The following is a 17,839-nucleotide window of genomic DNA, read 5'->3' on the forward strand; positions in this document are numbered from 1 at the left end:
ACCCAAAGCGCTTTGACAGCATTTCCACATTCGCCCATTCACACACACATTCACAGACTGATGGCGGAAGCTGCCATGCAAGGCGCTCACCAGGACCCATCAGGAGCAAGGGTGAAGTGTCTTGCCCAAGGACACAACGGACATGACTAGGATGGTAGAAGGTGGGGATTGAACCAATAACCCCTTGTCTAATAGCGCCAAATTTGGCACAGGTGAAGCTCAGGGCAAACTTATACGATTTAGCTAGGGTGGCCGTGCCGTTGACCTTCGGGTCACGATTCGCTGGTGACCTTAAGGGTCGCCACAGCGGCCAATCAAATATGGCCGCTGCTTGTAATAGCTTTTGTCTCTACCATTTGAAACAGATGAGCTACAAATGTAAACTTAGTGTCTATTTCATGTGTTTTGACAATTACAAATGCGTTAGAATTAGTGGTGTGGGAAAAAAATCGATTCGAATCGCGATTCTCACGTTGTGCGATTTGGAATCGAATCTCATTTTAAAAAAATAAAAAATATATATTTTTAAATCAATCCAACAAAACAATACTCAGCAATACTATACAATGCAATCCAATTCCAAAACCAAACCTGACACTCAGAACTGCAATAAACAGAGTAATTGAGAGAAGACACAAACACGACACAGAACAAACCAAAAGTAGTGAAACAAAAGTGAATATTATCAACAACAGTATCAATAATAGTTATAATTTCAGCATCCTAATTGACATTATCGTTAGACATTTACAAAAAAAACAAAAAAAACAACACTGTGTCCAATATTTTCACAAAGATAAAATAAGTCATATTTTTGGTTTGTTTAATAGTTAAAACAAATTTACATTATTGCAATCAGTTGATAAAACATTGTCCTTTACAATTATAAAAGCTTTTTACAAAAATCTACTACTCTGCTTGCATGTCAGCAGACTGGGGTAAATCCTGCGGAAATCCTATGTATTGAATGAATAAAGAATCCTTTTAAATCGGGAAAAAATCGTTTTTGAATCGAGAATACTGTTGAATTGATAAAAAAAATTGATTTTGAATCGAATCGTGACCCCAAGAATCGATATTGAATCGAATCGTGGGACACCGGAAGATTCGCAGCCCTAGTTAAAATGCTGATTTTTATTATGGGTGTGTCTAGACCCCTAATTTGCATATTTCCTAGGGGCGTTTTGCTATTCTGAAGACATTTGGACGTACAGTAACTTGGGCAGTGTTATGAGTAAACTCTGTTGCAACATGCATAATTCCTTTCTAATGTTTATATGAGATGTTCACATATCACACAATGAATACCACTGGTTTGGGGATGACTGGATCGAAGCTTTCTAAGACTTAATAAGAAGGGGACAGCATGATCCTAGTGCTTTCTGCCCCTTTTAACACGAGAACTACAGCAGTAGCTTCTGAAGCGTTTGTGGTATTTGGCCTTTTTTAATACAAGTGTTGATGCCATACCTGAACCATTATTCAATGGATCAATTGCGACATTTATACATGAAGGTACAGCATTCGCAATTTCAATGAAATCTTTGAGATCTTTTTCTAGCGACAAAAGTCCTTTAATTTTTGGTGTTTGTAAGGGGTCATCAGACTAATTGGCAGAGACAACATACGTCCCAATTGATGCTGCTGCTACTATTACTATCAGATGATGTGGAAGCCATAATGTTTGATAACAGCTTCCCTGAAGTATGCATCACATGAAGATAAAGTTGGGGGGGTGTAACACTGACTTTCTCTACTTGTACTAATGTTACAATGAAATATATATGTAGCTTTACATTCTGTGTTGAAATATATGTGCAATACATTATGGTAGACAATGGCTATGTTGTTAATATGGAGGAAATAAAGTGCTCTAACAAATAAATGATCATAAATCTGATTGTTCCAGTATGTTTCTGATATTCCAAAAACCTAAAATAGTTGGCCAAAAGTATCAAAAGTAAAGGAACACCTAATTTTTAAATAGCCGCTGTGGAGAGGCGGAACCGACGGGCCGACGGCAGGGCAGGACATGCTGTGGCCCTGCTCAAGATGGCGGCCAGGAGGCGGAGAATGCGGCGGAACGAAAAGGCGGGGCGTGCCGGGAGCGACGCAGCAGCAATCAAGATCAGGTGCGTGGCTCACAATCTGCCTATCTACTCGCAGTGTATAAAAGGGGAGAAGGAGGAGGTGGAGTGTCCGCAACAGATACAGCAGTGCCGGAAGAAACAAGAACGATCTGAGAATGAGCCCCAGACGAGGACGACGACAACAGCAGCTGAAAAGCCGACCGGAAAGACCAGCGGAGAAGGAGCTGAAAAGCAACCTAAACGACACAGAAGCTTTCTCATTTGAAAAAATAAAAGCCAAACCTAAATAAAACACAATGTATTTCCTGGGTGGTCCACGCAACCCACAAGACGACGGCAGGAGTCGTTCACAGCCGCCATATTGGATATATGCTAATTAGGTGTCCAGACACACCCAATCATAAAGACGATTTTTCCATCATATTTTCAATTGTCAAAAAACATGAAATAGACACCAAGTTTGGATTTGTAGCTCATCTGGTTCAAATGTAGAGGCCAAAGGCATGTTCAGGTAGTGGCCATATTGGATCAGCCGCTGTGGCGACTGCAAAGGCCACCGGCGCGGGCGCCCTAGCCAAATCATTTAAGTATGCCCTGAGCAACACCTGTGCCAAATTTGGCGCTTCTAGACAAAAGTGAACGAAAACACCCAAAAATCTCCCTAAGGGCCCCCACTAGTATGGCAAAGTCAAATTTAAAGTCATGTGCGAGTGGTCACCTTGTGTCCTGACTCATCCAGCGTGCCGTCAGCATGTGCAGCCACAGAGGACAGCAAACATAGAAGACGCTGCAACGTGTCGCAGTTGCACGGAGGAAGCAAGAACACCAAGAGCTGGATGGCCTTCTCTTGCTCCACCTGGTCCAACACTGATCATCATCATCGTAGGAAAAGATTTAATGACTTTAACTGGCAGAGTTATGGTACATTTGTTGATGTTTGCAGTAGTGCCTCACATGTTGTGTTAATAAATGCAGTATAAAGCTCTCTTGTCAATAGTGGGTCGGGCATGTCTCTGAGAAACCCTTTCAGTAGAGCTGCCACATCGTGAACGCTGTGTTGCTCGTCCAAATGGAGCTCCCATCCCTGATCGAGCTCTTCGCGCAGCTGGAGCAAGGGGCGGGCGGGGAGGGGCATAATACAGAAATTGCTGTAAGAGTGGTGATATAATCCATCCTCCAACTCGCATTGAAAAAGTTAAAAGATAGCCGTTATCATACCTGCCTCAGCCTCTTCTTGGAACTTCCCACACGGAAAATTCCAACAGTCTGCAAACCTATACAGAAAGGACAAAGAGTCACTATTTGATGTCCAAAATGTACATATATGGGACTATACCAGGAGCGTCCATAAGAGCTTGAGTTTTGTAGGCCCACAACATGTAGGAAAACCATAAAAATGTAAGAAAATAACAGCAAAAAGACGTAATAAAATGAGAAATGTATACAATACACAGTACAGGCCAAAAGTTTGGACACACCTTATCATTCAATGTATTTTCTTTATTTTCATGACTATTGTTCTTCAAAATTTGCTCTGATTACTTTTTCGCACACTCTTGGCATTCTCTCGATGAGCTTCAAGAGGTAGCCGCCTGAAACGGTTTTCACATCGCAGGTGTGCTTGAAGCTCATCGAGAGAATACCAAGAGTGTGCAAAGCAGTAATCAGAGCAAAGGGTGGGTATTTTGAAGAAATTAGAATACAAAACATGTTTTCAGTTATTTTAACCTTTTCTTGTTACGGAAAAAAACTCCACACGTGTCCATTCATAGTTTTGATGCCTTTGGCGAAAATCTACGATGTAAATAGTCATGTAAATAAAGAAAACACATTGAATGAGGAGAAGGTGTGTCCGAGGCTTTTGGTCTGTACTGTGTATACATAATAAAAATATTTTAAAAAAATCACACACATTATACAAAATAATCCTAAATCTGTAGGGATTTTTTTTTTTTTTTGTAAAAAAAAATGCTTCAGACATATATTAAAACTTTGTGTCAGCTTGTGTTATAATTGTATTGTATTATTAAGAGTTATTAGTATCAATATTTAATTTCTTTGTCATTACATTATGTCTCTTCAGCTTTGGTCCACAGATGGCCCCTTGGCTACACTTTGGACACACCTGTAATAACTAATGACAGTGAATGTCACCTACAAAATAAAGATGTGTCTTCAAATGTATGCAATCTGTCTGTATGTGATGTCTGTTTTAAGCATTTTTGTTTACAAAATAAAAAAACAACAACAACACTGACATTTCGTTATGCGGCCCTTAATGAAAAAAGTTTGGACACCCCTGGACAATGCTGTGTTGCAGCAGATAGAGGGTGCAGAAAACATTTTACAGTATGAGTACCATGACTTTCCATGTGCTGGCAGCAGAGCTCCACTACCCGGGGCACCTGTGGGTACATGGGGTTGAGACTCAGCTTTTTGTTGTGTCGCTTCTTCCTGCTGTCCACCGCATTTTCCACCGGCAGAGACAGCTGGAGGGCCTCCAAGAGCTGAGACTGGTTGTCGTCTAAGTCAGTGATGCAGTCCACGGACACGCCACCCTTTAATGAGAATGAATGACAACCAGAGTGTTTGGTGCAAGAAAAGTATGGCATTTATCAGAGACACCTTTATGTGTTTGGTATGGTATATATTTGTGTCATAAAATAACTGAATTTGCAAAAAGGTGTTTTTATATATAAAGTTGCATTTGTTTGAAATAACATACTTTCAAAAGTAGCATACGATTATAATAGTATAATAAAATAACTGATTTTATATTTAACATTGAATATATTTTAAGAATATTTTTTAAAAAGATAACATCCCAACATTCTTCACTATAATACAACTACAGTTATTTTAGATATAATTACCAATGGTATAATAATTACATACATACACTATTACTTAGAAGTACTTTATTTCAGAGGGATTTATTTGAACTAAGGCTTTTATTTATTCCAGTAAATGCATCAGGCAATGAAATGCAATGTGGCTTCATTAGAGTGGGCGACATTATTTGAGGTATAAAACTGTTGTGAATAACAAAGTACTGTATTTTAAGCACTATAAGGCGCACCTAAAAACCTAAAATGTTCTAAAAAGCTGACAGTGCGCCTTATAATCGGTGCGCCTTATATATGGACCAATATTGAGCCACAACAGGTCTCACAACTACGGTAAGCAGCCGCCGATTTCATTTTCCCCCGTAGGAGAATATGCGCACGGTTTATGCTGGGATAGATGAGTGCGCCAGGCTGTGCCGTATCATTTCCATGTGTGTGTTTATGTAAAGACCCCAAAATGGCTCCTATTGAGACACATGATTTCAGGAAAGCAGGAATTGTCACTGAACTGCTAGACAACAGCTGCGACACTGACTACATCAACGATGTCTCAAAATAGTGCAATGTAATAACAATATATTAATAACTCAACGTTGCTCAAACGTTAATGTCACACAACACAACACACAAAATAAACATGTAAAGCTCACTTTATTAAGTTATTCCTCATCCACGAATCCCTCGAATTCTTCTTCTTCAGTGTCCGAATTAAACATGCCACAAGAGGTCTCGCAACTACGGTGAGCAGCGGTCTACCTTATTTTCCCTTGTAGAAGAAGCGCGCGGTGCATGCTGGGATATTTGACTGTGGGAGGCGTGCAGAGTTTAAACTCAAGGCGATTAGTCACACAGTAGCAGACGGGAATAGAGCAGCAGCGAGAGAATTTAACATTAACAGCAGCGAAACTGACTCGTTTAATGACGACTTCGACTTTGCCGTATTCGCCCAACTGTTTGATTCGAACATTGAAGAAGAAAAATTTGAGGGATTTGTGGATGAGGAATAACTTAATAAAGTGAGCTTTACATGTTTATTGTGTGTGTTGTGTTGTGTTGTGTGACATTATCGTTTGAGCAACGTTGAGTTATTGATATATTATTCCTTTGCACTATTTCGAGTGTTACTATATTGTGATTGCACTAACGTTTGCTTTACCGTAACAGTATCAGACAGTTTTTTACGTGATTATTGAATCGGGGGAAATAATAAAACAGCTGTTTATTCATTTTGGGAGTGAACGGAGTTGTCAGAACGCTGGTTTGTCATCTATCAATAAAGTTTGACTGACCTATCTGACTGTTTTGTTGACATTCCCTTTAACGCAGCTCCATCCAAAGGATGCATAACGTAACCCCAGCCTCAACTGTAGCATCTATTCTATGCGCCTTATAATGCGGTGCGCCATATATATGAAGAAAATAAATAAAATAGGCCATTCATTGAAGGTGGGCGTTATAATCAAGTGCGTCTTATTGTGCGGAAAATACGGTATGTAAAAATAACAGGTGCATTTTTACCCTTCTGCGTGTCCGTGGGGCTGTGTCGGCAGCATGCATGAAAGGTGACACATGAGAACTTTCTGAATTGGAGCTCAGGGATGAGTTGCTACTAGACAGCTCCTTGTTGGCCTTCTTAAAGGTGGAGGTGAAGTGAAGGAAGGACAGCACCAGTTCTGTTGGGTCACAGTGCTGCTCCTGTGGAGCATCATTTCGCTGCTTGTGTGTGCGGTCGTTGGAGATGACCTGTGCCAGCGGGATGCTAAACACCTGGGGTGGCGCTTCTGTGGAAGAGTCAAGAGCCAAAGATTAGTAAGTGCTGATACCCTCACCAAGGATTTTGTGATTCATCACTATTTGTTTGTTAGCAGCAACGCAATACATTGTAATGATATCCATGACCCTTCATGTAGAGGTGAGCAATCCAGATGCTGCATTATACGCAAACACATTGTATTTTTACTGGAGATGTCCGATATTATCGGCCTCTAAATGCTTTAAAATGTAATATCGGAAATTATCGGTATCAGTTTCAAAAAGTGAAATTAATGACTTTTTTTAAAACGTTGCTGTACGGAGCGGAAAGTACAAAGTAGTTGCGTCTCCCAGTCAGCAGCCTCTCCCCTCTCCCCTCTCCCACAAACAACACAGGAGTTGACAACTGCAGCATGAGAGGTTTATTGGTGACGCTTGATGACCTCATCAAACCGCTGCGAGCGGAGCATAACAACAACAAGAGTGTGTTGTTGCTGGTGCTGTAGCCGTGGCTAACAAGTGCTTGGTGACTGACTAACGACACCATGTCTATGGTTTGGAATTATTTTGAAGTGTGTCTGACGAATAAAAAACTGGCAATTTGCAATGACTGCAAAAAAGTTGGGTATGCGAGGAGGAACCAAGACGTCTTTCTTTAATACGAGCAATTTGATCTCTCAGCTCTTCAAATATCATAAGGAGATACACGATGAATAAAAGCGGAAGATGGAAACACCGAAAAAAATAAGTAGCACCACACAGTTGTCGCTTAAAGACTCTGCCGAGAAAAAACAAAAATACAGCAAAAAACACCCCAGAGCAAAAGCCCACGTTGTGGTCAGGGACGTCAAAAACTACGGTGGAGTTTGGTGTGACTAGTCAAGAAAAAACACTACAAATGAGCAATATTTTGCACTGTTATACAATTGAATAAATCAGAAACTGATGATATAGTGTTGTATTTTACTTCTTAATTTTTTTTCAACCAAAAATGCTTTGCTCTGATTAGGTTGTAATTGAGTTGAAAAAATGTTCACGGGGTCTACATCACTGAAAAAAGGTTGAGAACCACTGCACTGTATGATTTGCCTGAGAAGCTGGGCAGGACAAAAAATAAATAAATTAAAAAAAATAAATTAATTAAAAACAAAAATTACACAAGCCTGCTTTCAATCAGTGGGGATGTGCAGTCTGGACTGTGCGGGATGACAATTGTTACACATGCAACAAAAGCTGACGAAGATTTAACTACTTTCATGTTATCAAATAGACTGATTGCTTTGCACTTGGGTTATAAACAGAAACGATAAAAAGGGGAATGAGGGTGTGTCTATGTCGCAGGATACACGGAAACCAACAAGCTGCCATTGAAGACTGTTTTTGTTTATCTTCCATAATAACCATTCTGTTCTTTTATAGATTCGTTTCAAGTGTCAGAGGAAGTGGAAAAGGGAGGAGGAGCTTACAGTAAATACATTCCTTCAGAAAGAACATACTTCAACATCATGACATAAAAAGGCTGCAACATGGCAAACAGGATACAACTTCTCAATTTCTGACAGTGTGTTTTGGAGCTATAACACTAATACTCTATTGGGCTAGTGATTGATATCTATTCTTTGTTCCTCCAGGAATAAAAGGGTACCAAAGTGCCTACAGCATAAAGCTTTTGACAAGCCACTGTACGCTTATATTAAGTACTTCACACACATTACCTCTGTCTTTACTCTTCTCCCTGGATAGTGAATCCAGCTTCCGCCTCAGGGACTTTTTATGTTTGTGAACGTCTAAAAAAAAAAAAAAAAAAAAGAGGCAGGAATAAACAAAACATTTTGTAAGGTCTTTAGCACTACACTAACGTGTAAACAGGATGAAGAAATACACAATTGTGGGCGTGCGCAAGTGTGTGTGCGTCTGTGTACATTTAGGGATGGTAATGTGGCAGCCCAAGTTACGATCCCGAAGAAGTCTCCTGAAGGCAACATCCTGGAGACGAACTCTCTCCAGCTCAGAGAGGCTTTGCAGAGGGACAGGCTTCAGACCCACAGAGCGTCCCGACACGCTGTTCCAAGTGAAGCCTCCCTGAGAACACACACACACACACACACACACACACACACACACACGCGCATTAGAGGATATTAAAATGAACGGAAAATAATTTCCTGAAGACTCAATTATACAATTTGTACGGGGATCATTTTAGCTTAAGGAGATGGAGGCATAGTTCCGTGACATTGCTCGGCTCTTCAAGGGACTCTGCAAACGTACCAGAGGGCTGTGCCTTAACTAATAGACTTAAATGATCCACTGAGCAAAATGGATAAATATGGACTTAAGTATTTGGACAAAATAAATTACAGAAAAAGGACTTATTGGTCTTGAAATTATGTTTTCAGACCCAGTCATATTTTATAGCTGATGGACAGTCATTACAGTCATGACGCTGCTTCATTAGTCACCTTTATCTCAGAATTAGCATCATAAATCCTCCTCTTTTTATTTGCTAATCTTTAAGATGCTGTTAGTGATACCGATACTGGCCTGAAATCTTCCAGGCCCGCTGCAAACAACTCTGCAGGCTTTAGGACAGGCGAAGGAGGCTCAATACCCAAACTTTTCCCTCCAGTTAAAATGACTAAATCGACTTTGCCTGTCGTAAAAACACAGACAGCCACGGTGAAGGAAGATTGCCCAACGTGCAAGAGAAAGAAAAAGGCAACACAATGGAACAGGATAGTGCATACATAACTTACACAGTTTGTTCAGATTGTTACTGTTGCACTTTCTCTAAAATGGAAACTGCCGGCCATTTTCAGCTCGCTGATTCACATTTCGCATGGTGTTTCCTGATTGTACCCAAAATGAACCAAACTGTGACATTAAACCGAGGTACGTACCGCACTGTGATTATGACGTATTGTTACACCCTTACTTTCTTATAATTAGAGAGATGGATGACAACCCCAAAAATATAGGGCCCGATCTACTAAAAGAGCAGGAGCAAACTTGATAGCACACACAAAACTGATCGCCTAAATTTGTGCGGAGAAGATTGCGTTTCTCAAGTCGGCAAAATAGAGCGCACAATCCATTTCCCGGGTCCATAATATGAACTGGTCCCTAGTGCAGTGGTTCTTAACCTTGTTGGAGGTACCGAACCCCACCAGTTTCATATGCGCATTCACCGAACCCTTCTTTGGTGAAAAAAATAATACAAAAATCTTTAATTTAATCTTAATTTATAAATATTAATCATGAAATGATATTTTAAAAGAAATACTAATAAAAATAAATATTTTACAAACAGAAAGTTACAGGAATGTACACATTATCCCATGTTTACATCTCATTGTGCAACATGTGAATGCTTTAGTGGGAACTAAATGAGATATCTGAAAGGGGTACAAATTATTTCCAAAGCAGGAACCCCACCCAGATATACAATACTAGTACACAGCTCATGAAAAAACAATATTTTTTGTGATTGTCATTGTAAGTGGGCCAAAACACTTATATTAGAAAATAATCTCATGGAAATGACTGCTGTCATTTGATTATAATAATAAAACATTTAACTTGTTATTCAGTCAGGTTTGGGACAGGTGTGCTGCTGGTTTGGCCACAATGCATGTGCACGTCTGACGTCGCTCTCATGTTTTTACGTTTGCTCACGCATATGGAAAATTAGAGGGAACATTGAGCAGGGTATCTGCAGGTTTCAGCAAGTACAATTTAAGACTTTTTAAGACCTTTTTAATGCCACCTTGAATGAACTTTAAGACCGAAAAAAATTATTAAAAAATCTATAAATATTAGCGATGGTTGGGGATCCCACTGTACTACAACCTCAATGACAATCAGTCAAGTTTACTTTTTGTATGTTTATTAATAAACAAACTGATAAACACCACTCTGCCAAACAGCTTATCAAAAATCTTGAGAGATCCAAAAACTTTGACATCCGAAACAAACAAACCAACACCAACGCCAGTAAAAACATAACCGAAGTGAGGGTAAAAATAAATGACATTTGGTCAATAATAGTGCAATAATAGTGCAAAACAGTATTATAACATTAACAACAAAACATGGACATCCAGTTGTTTCTTCTTCGTGCTGTGATTCAGTGTTTCATCGAACATTAACACATACCAAGACCCGTTGACTTGGTCGAAGAGCAGGTTTTGGATGTGAGGTATTAATCCGTGTCTCGTAATATATGCTGTTTTATCCGTTCCGCAGGAAAATGTATTAGCAACCTGAGAATCAGGAAACATCACACGAAAAAGATCGCCAATCCCGTCATTTGAGGTGTAGGATTGATGTTTCACCACAGTGTGCAAGATCCATAACACCTCGGATTTTATTGTTGCTGTCCCGCCGAAGATTAGTGTCAGGTCAGTGCTGCTAGCGGCAGTTGTTGCTAGCTGGGGAGGGGGGGGGGCGTTGGCGCTGGACCCACGCAGAACTGAGAGATGCCCGGTGTTTGTTTATGGCTCTCTGCCGCGATTTTATGCTTACCGCACTGCATGTGCGATTCGACCACTGTAATTCTCATGGTGCCAAGTTTGAAATCCCTCTTACAAAAGTATGCACTGGCCTCCTCGGGATTGGCAACAGGCTTAAGCCAGCCTTTAAAGCGGCTGCCCTCCAGCCAACGCTCGCAAAACTTGCATTTCCCCATGCTGACTGAAAGGCGGGACGCGAGGAAGAAAGGAAGGAGTCTGCGTGCGACCCGACTATGCGCGCGACTGACACTGATATCACTCACTTTTACTCAAAGACGTGCCGTAACTTTTACTCAAAGACGTGCCCCGAAAAAAAAACAAAAAAAAACTGGCCCGACAATTTAAGACCATTGAGTACTAAATTTAAGACCATCTTAGGAATTTCTAATAAGTGTAATACTTTTTAAGGCCTTAATTTTAGATACACGAATTTAAGACTTTTTAAGGATCCGCGGATACCCTGATTGAGGGTTTCCATAATACGTCGATAGGAAGAAGTTTTTATTTACACGATGAGTCAGGTGTGTCTTCCGCCGTGGAGGCTCCGCCGAACCCAAGACCGACTCACCGAACCCCTAGGGTTCGATCGAACCCAGATTAAGAACCACTGCCCTAGTGTGTGAATGTTGTCTGCCTGTCTTTGTGATTCTATAGTGCAGAAAATATGACACAAAATGACAGTGCGATCTGCACCACTTGTCAATTGTACACGCAGTCATAGTAGATCACATACAACACGGCGGCTAATATAGATTGCAGATGCTGGTAAACGTGTGGTATTTATATCTTGGTCAATCAGGTCCTTACTACGCAAGCAACTCCAAACGTTTTGAAGGGTAAGACAGCGAGATCCATAAAAGAGCAGCATGTGAACGTGAAAGTACTGTAATTCTACAATTGTAAATGTCATCATTTTGTAAAACCTTATAAATTCAAGCTAATATATCCACTTTAAGTTTTAAATTCATAACAAATGGTGGTGTAACATGGGGCAGCCATAAAAAAAATGTACTTGTTCTGATCCTTATCACAACATTAACCACCAATTGCCTGAAGCTAACCTTCAACGCATTACAGGAAATTGTCACCCTCTGAAACTAAATCATCTCATCGCACGCTATGAGGACGCTGGTGACGCATCATGCAAGAACATGGCCACTTGGTTACTCATTTGCCGTTTCCCACGACGGATGAAAACTGACAGCACACTCCAAAATAGTTCACAGAATCAGAAATTGTGACTTCTGACATAAACTATCAATGTAATGAATCACGTGATATTGATGACGACTATTAATCTGATGCAAAATCCTCAACCTTGTTGAGCATCGCCGGGCTGCAGATTACTGCTGCCTTGATCCATCCAGCGTAGTAAAGATAATCGTATGAGCCGTGTACAAAAGAGGCTCAGCTGCTCATTATCAGGATTACTCTTACAGTACATTAAAGTGGCTCGCATTAAATGAGCATTATCATGCTATACAGTAGGATATTTTCTTTCTTTTTTTTTTACATTCAACTGTACCACAACCTAGTAGAATATCATTACGGGTATGATACAAGTAGGGTTGAGGTACACTATATTGCCAAAAGTATTTGGCCACCTGCCTCTACTCACATATGAACTTGAAGTGCCATCCCATGGAATTGTCAAAAATGTTTTTGTATCCTGGAGCATTCAAAGTTCCTTTCACTGGAACTACAGGGCCAAGTCCACCTCCTAAAAAAACAACCCCACAACATAATTCCTCCTCCACCAAATTTCACACTCGGCACAATGCAGTCCGAAATTGACCGTTCTCCTGGCAACCTCCAAACCCAGACTGGTCCATCAGATTGCCAGATGGAAAAGCGTGATTCATCAGTCCAGATAACATGTCGCCACTGCTCTAGAGTCCAGTGGCAACGTGCTTTACACCGCTGCATCCGATGCTTTGCATTGGACTTGGTGATGTATGGCTTAGATTCTGCTGATCGGCCATGGAAACCCATTCCATGAAGCTATCTGCGTACTGCACGTGGGCTAATTGGAAGGTCACATGATGTTTGGAGCTCTGTAGCAACTGACTGTGCAGAAAGTCTTTACACTACGCGCTTCAGCTTCCGCTAACCCCTCTGTCAGTTTAAATGGCCGACCATTTGGTGGGTGAGTTGCTGTTGTTCCCAAAATTTTCCCGTTTCTTATAATAAAGTTGACTTTGGAATATTTAGGAGCGATTAAATTTCACGACTGGATTCGTTGCACAGGTGGCATCCTATGAAAGTTCCATGCTGGAAATCACAGAGCGGCCCATTCTTTCACAAATGTTTGTAGAAACTGTCTCCATGCCTAAGTGCTTGATTTTATACACCGGGCCATGTGGTTAGGACACCTGATTCTCATCATTTGGATGGGTTGTCAAATACTTTTGGCAATATAGTGTATATCGACGATGGACAATACAAGTATTATAGAGCTTTTAAGACTATTATATCGTGATAATGCATGTTGATGACACATTCTAGCTAGGACTGTGAATCTTTGGGCACCGCACAATTCGATTCGGAATAGGTTCTCAATTCAAAACAATTCTCAATTCAAAATCAATACTTTTTTTAATGCCGGTTTTATGATTTACTTCATTCCTCCATAAAATATATAAACAGCTCTGGTAAATGTTTATATAACTTGAAATAAACCGGGTTTTGTTTAATAAAAATTATACCCAAACATGTAATAAAGTGGCTGTATAGGACGGATTACTATGTGATTATTCTGAATCGATTAGGAATCCATCCATCCATCCATTTCCTACCGCTTGTCCCTTTCGGGGTCGCGGGGGGAATAGTTACAGATAAAAATTGTCATTCATTCAAATATCAATTTTTTTGACACCTCTAATTCTAGTTGTGTCCAGCAAATTTGCAGTGACAAGCGAATGAGGGCATACTCAATGCAATGCATACAGTAGGCAGGGGATTCATATGGACCTGTTTACCTGACACATGAAATGTGACGAATTGAAGGGTTGTACTTTTCAATTTAGCCCCCAGATGGCAGAAGAGTGTAGAATATCTTAAAATGTGCTAAGTGGCAATTCCAACTTGGACATTTCCCAGCAGGCACAATACATTGAACCAGCAGTGATTTTACATACATGTCATTTAAATCTGACTTTAAAACAACGTTGCAAAATAGTTGAATTTGTAAATTAAGACAATGTTGATGTACAACATTGGATCCACATTGTCAGTATCCAAATGTCAATGGTCAAATCAACGTCAAAACCCAACATTGCATCAACGTAATCAAAAAGCGTGTTGTTTGAATGTTATGTTTGAGTTGCTCAACGCCAGGGTCAAATTCAACGAGTTCTTAATGTTGTATTAAGGTCTTGTGCCTGCCGAGTTGCTATGTAGAGTGGCACTTTCCGTCATTTTCAGCAGACTGCAACGCCAAATGACTATCCTCTACCTCTTCCTCTCACGGGAGATCCATCCAGGAATTGAGCCATATGAATCCCTTCCCTACTATAGGGAATGTAGCGATCGAGTGGTTAACTTTCTACTACAAGGCAGCTTTTAAATCACTAGTCCTCGTCCTCATGGCGGAAAATAAACATTCTTTTTTCCCCCCAAGAATCATTAACACTGAAGGACTAGAAGACAAGGAATAGCAAAACATACTACGCTACATATCAAAGGAGGATACAAAAAGAATAGCTTACCACTAAGCTGGAGTTCTTAAATGTAAACAGTTGGGCGTATTAATACAAATATTGACAGTAACGATACCAAGAAGAGGGTCAGTATACAGTGAATATGACAGCAATGATTAATGTTTTTGATACAAAAAAAACAAAAAAAACTATTACATGATTGTTAACCAACTCAAAAAATCAGAGATAATGGTATTTGTTTCTAATGTTTAGTTATTTCGCACATGAAGACACACTCAGTTTGCCAATGCTGTGTATTTACATCATGTTAACAGCAAAGTTGAGCTCTATACCCTGTAATCTATGGATAAAAATGTAATAACAACTAACAATTTGATTTGATTACCATACAGTACTTGGACTCAATTCTCGAATCAACAATATTCTCGATTTAAACCTATTCTCGCATTATATTATTAGGAATAAAAATGGTAATAAAACCTTTTTAAAACAGGTTAGAAAAGCAAGATGGCACAAAGACACTATTTTTTTTAAACTAATTCTCAATAAAAAGGAAAAAAAAAATAGATTTTTTAACATTATGAATCAATAAAAATCAGAATTTAAAACAATTGCGTTACAAATATGAATAGATTTTTGGAGCACCCCTACTGTAATTTAATCGTCTTATTTTATTTATATACCAATTAATATATTTCTACAATAGGTTTGAATTGGAATCGTGTTGAATCGAGGATCAATTTTGAAGAGAATCGGCACCTCATGGTTCTGAATCAAAATAATTTTTGTATTCCTGTAAATTATTGTTGTATTATTCACATCTCAAATAAAGATAGCCCCGTATTCCCTGGGCTTGTAAGTAGATTTTTGTTGCAACTGCTTATTCTGAAAATAGTCAGAGAAATTAAAAAACTATGTTGTTGTTTTTGTGTATTTAATTGTTCAATTAAAAAGGTAAACTTTCTAAAACAGAATATATACAATCTGGAATAATTTTCAAGTTTTCCAATATTGGTTGTCAGTAAGAAAGTCAGTCAGTTGTAACTGCAACTCCTCTTTTTAATCTTGTATTTAGAATAAAATCGTTAAAACTGCACTGAGCCAAAATCATGCTGCGGAATATGATCAAGTATAGTAGCCATTAGACTTCTATTATTTGATCAAGTATAGTAGCCATTAGACTTCCATTATTTGACACAAATCTTCAACTATCCATATAATCATGATTTTCGATATGCAAAATATGGGACACAATTTTGCTGAAATAAATACAGTCCAAGCCTTAGAGGGGAACTGCACTTGTTTGGTTTTTCATTCAGTCATTATGAAAGACATTACGACGGATGGGTTTTAAAAAAACAACAAAAAACATTCTAACTTGGAAATAAATTTGATCAAAAGTCCACTTACAATGGAGCCAATGGGAATCACTCTATTCTGCATAGAAATCCATAAAAAATCCTCCAAACGCCTCCATTTAAGGTGGTTTGCAACTTCCTCACAGTAACATTTTTCACTTTGACAATTGCCCATATTTTTCACAATTACAAAAGGTTATAACATTTTTACCGGCCTGAATAAAATGATTAGTGTTCACGGCGGTACACAGGGAGCATGTGCTCACATACAAAAGCAGTCCAAGAGAAGCAACAAACAATTTGCAGTCATGTTGTTAAGATAGTTGATACATTCAATGACTGCTCCTATCCAAATTGCTATTATTAGCCAACAACACCTAAAGCTAATGTGCTTGCTAATGTGCATGTGTTACGTTCCTATGTAATTACGTCATTACGTAAGCCGTAAAAGGGCGGAATATACTGTGGAAAATACATTAGAAAGTTGGCGCCATCTTGTCCAGTGTTTTTCAACTACTAGCGTACCGTGAGATACAGTCTGGTGTGCCGTGGGAGATTATGTAATTTCACCTAATTGGGTTAAAAATATTTTTTGCAAACCAGTATTTATAATCCGCAAATAATGTACCGTTGTTGAGTGTCTGTATTGTCTAGAGCTTGGCAGAGTAACCTTGTAATACTCTTCCATATCAGTAGGTGGCAGCATGTAGCTAATTGCTTTGCAGATGTCGGGAACATGGTTTGTCGTGATCACAGTATGCAGACGACAGTGTGAGGCAGTGTGCAGGTAAAAAGGTATCTAATGCTTAAACCAAAAATTAAACAAAAGGCAAGTGTCGCTAAGAAAAGGCATTGAAGCTTAGGGATGGCTATGCAAAACAAAGCTAAAACTGAACTGGCTGCAAAGTAAAAAAAAAACAGATTGCTGGACGACAGCAAAAACTTACAGCGTGTGGAGCAGCAAACGGCATCCACAAAGTACATACGAACATGACATGACAATCAACAATGTCCACACAAAGAAGGATAGCGTTCGCACAACTTAAATCGTGATTGCGAGAACAAAACTGGTGCGGGGAATAGCGCTCAAAGGAAGAACTAAAACACTACACACAGGAAAAGCCACCAAACTTTGGAGCGCAATACAAGAACTAAATCACTACGCACAGGAAAACCCCAAAAAACTCAAAATAAGTCACGGCGTGATGTGACAAGTTGTGACAGTACACCTACTTTGAGACAAGAGCTATAGTGTTGCATGGTTGGTTATTGTTTTAAGTCATATCTCTATCAATTGCGAAAACTACTTTTCATTGTCAATATCGGCTACTGAGTTTCGTTTTTTCTGATATTATCAATGAATGAAATGTGCCTGGGCTTAGAAAAGGTTGAAAAACATTGCTCTAGGCATCTGTTTAAAATGTTGCAAACATACCCTTTAATGCTGGGGTCCCCAAACTTTTTGGCTCGGAGGCCGCATTGGGTTAAAACGATATATATATATATATATATATATATATATATATATATATATATATATATATATATATATATATATATATATATATATATATATATATATATATATATATATATATATATATATATATATATATATATATA

At 39.2% G+C, this 17,839-nt stretch overlaps 1 protein-coding gene across 7 annotated transcripts in view; it reads right to left on the reverse strand.

Moving 5' to 3' along the window:
* Positions 1-17,839, reverse strand: part of LOC133537918 (rho GTPase-activating protein 6-like) — a 115,035-nt gene that overhangs the window by 70,323 nt on the left and 26,873 nt on the right. For all 7 annotated transcript variants that reach the window (XR_009802891.1, XM_061879077.1, XM_061879073.1 and 4 more), the window contains exons 2-8: positions 8,611-8,770; positions 8,404-8,475; positions 6,455-6,717; positions 4,450-4,648; positions 3,309-3,364; positions 3,045-3,195; positions 2,809-2,957 (exon numbers count right to left, since the gene is read on the reverse strand). Coding sequence is in view for 6 of the 7 variants with exons in the window: in XM_061879077.1 (XP_061735061.1) it covers positions 2,809-2,957; positions 3,045-3,195; positions 3,309-3,364; positions 4,450-4,648; positions 6,455-6,717; positions 8,404-8,475; positions 8,611-8,770 (1,050 nt within the window). In the remaining variant the exon portion in view is untranslated. The remainder of the gene's footprint in view (positions 1-2,808; positions 2,958-3,044; positions 3,196-3,308; positions 3,365-4,449; positions 4,649-6,454; positions 6,718-8,403; positions 8,476-8,610; positions 8,771-17,839) is intronic.

The sequence above is a fragment of the Nerophis ophidion genome, linkage group LG19, assembly GCF_033978795.1.
Source record: "Nerophis ophidion isolate RoL-2023_Sa linkage group LG19, RoL_Noph_v1.0, whole genome shotgun sequence".
Classification (NCBI taxonomy): Eukaryota; Metazoa; Chordata; class Actinopteri; order Syngnathiformes; family Syngnathidae; genus Nerophis; species Nerophis ophidion.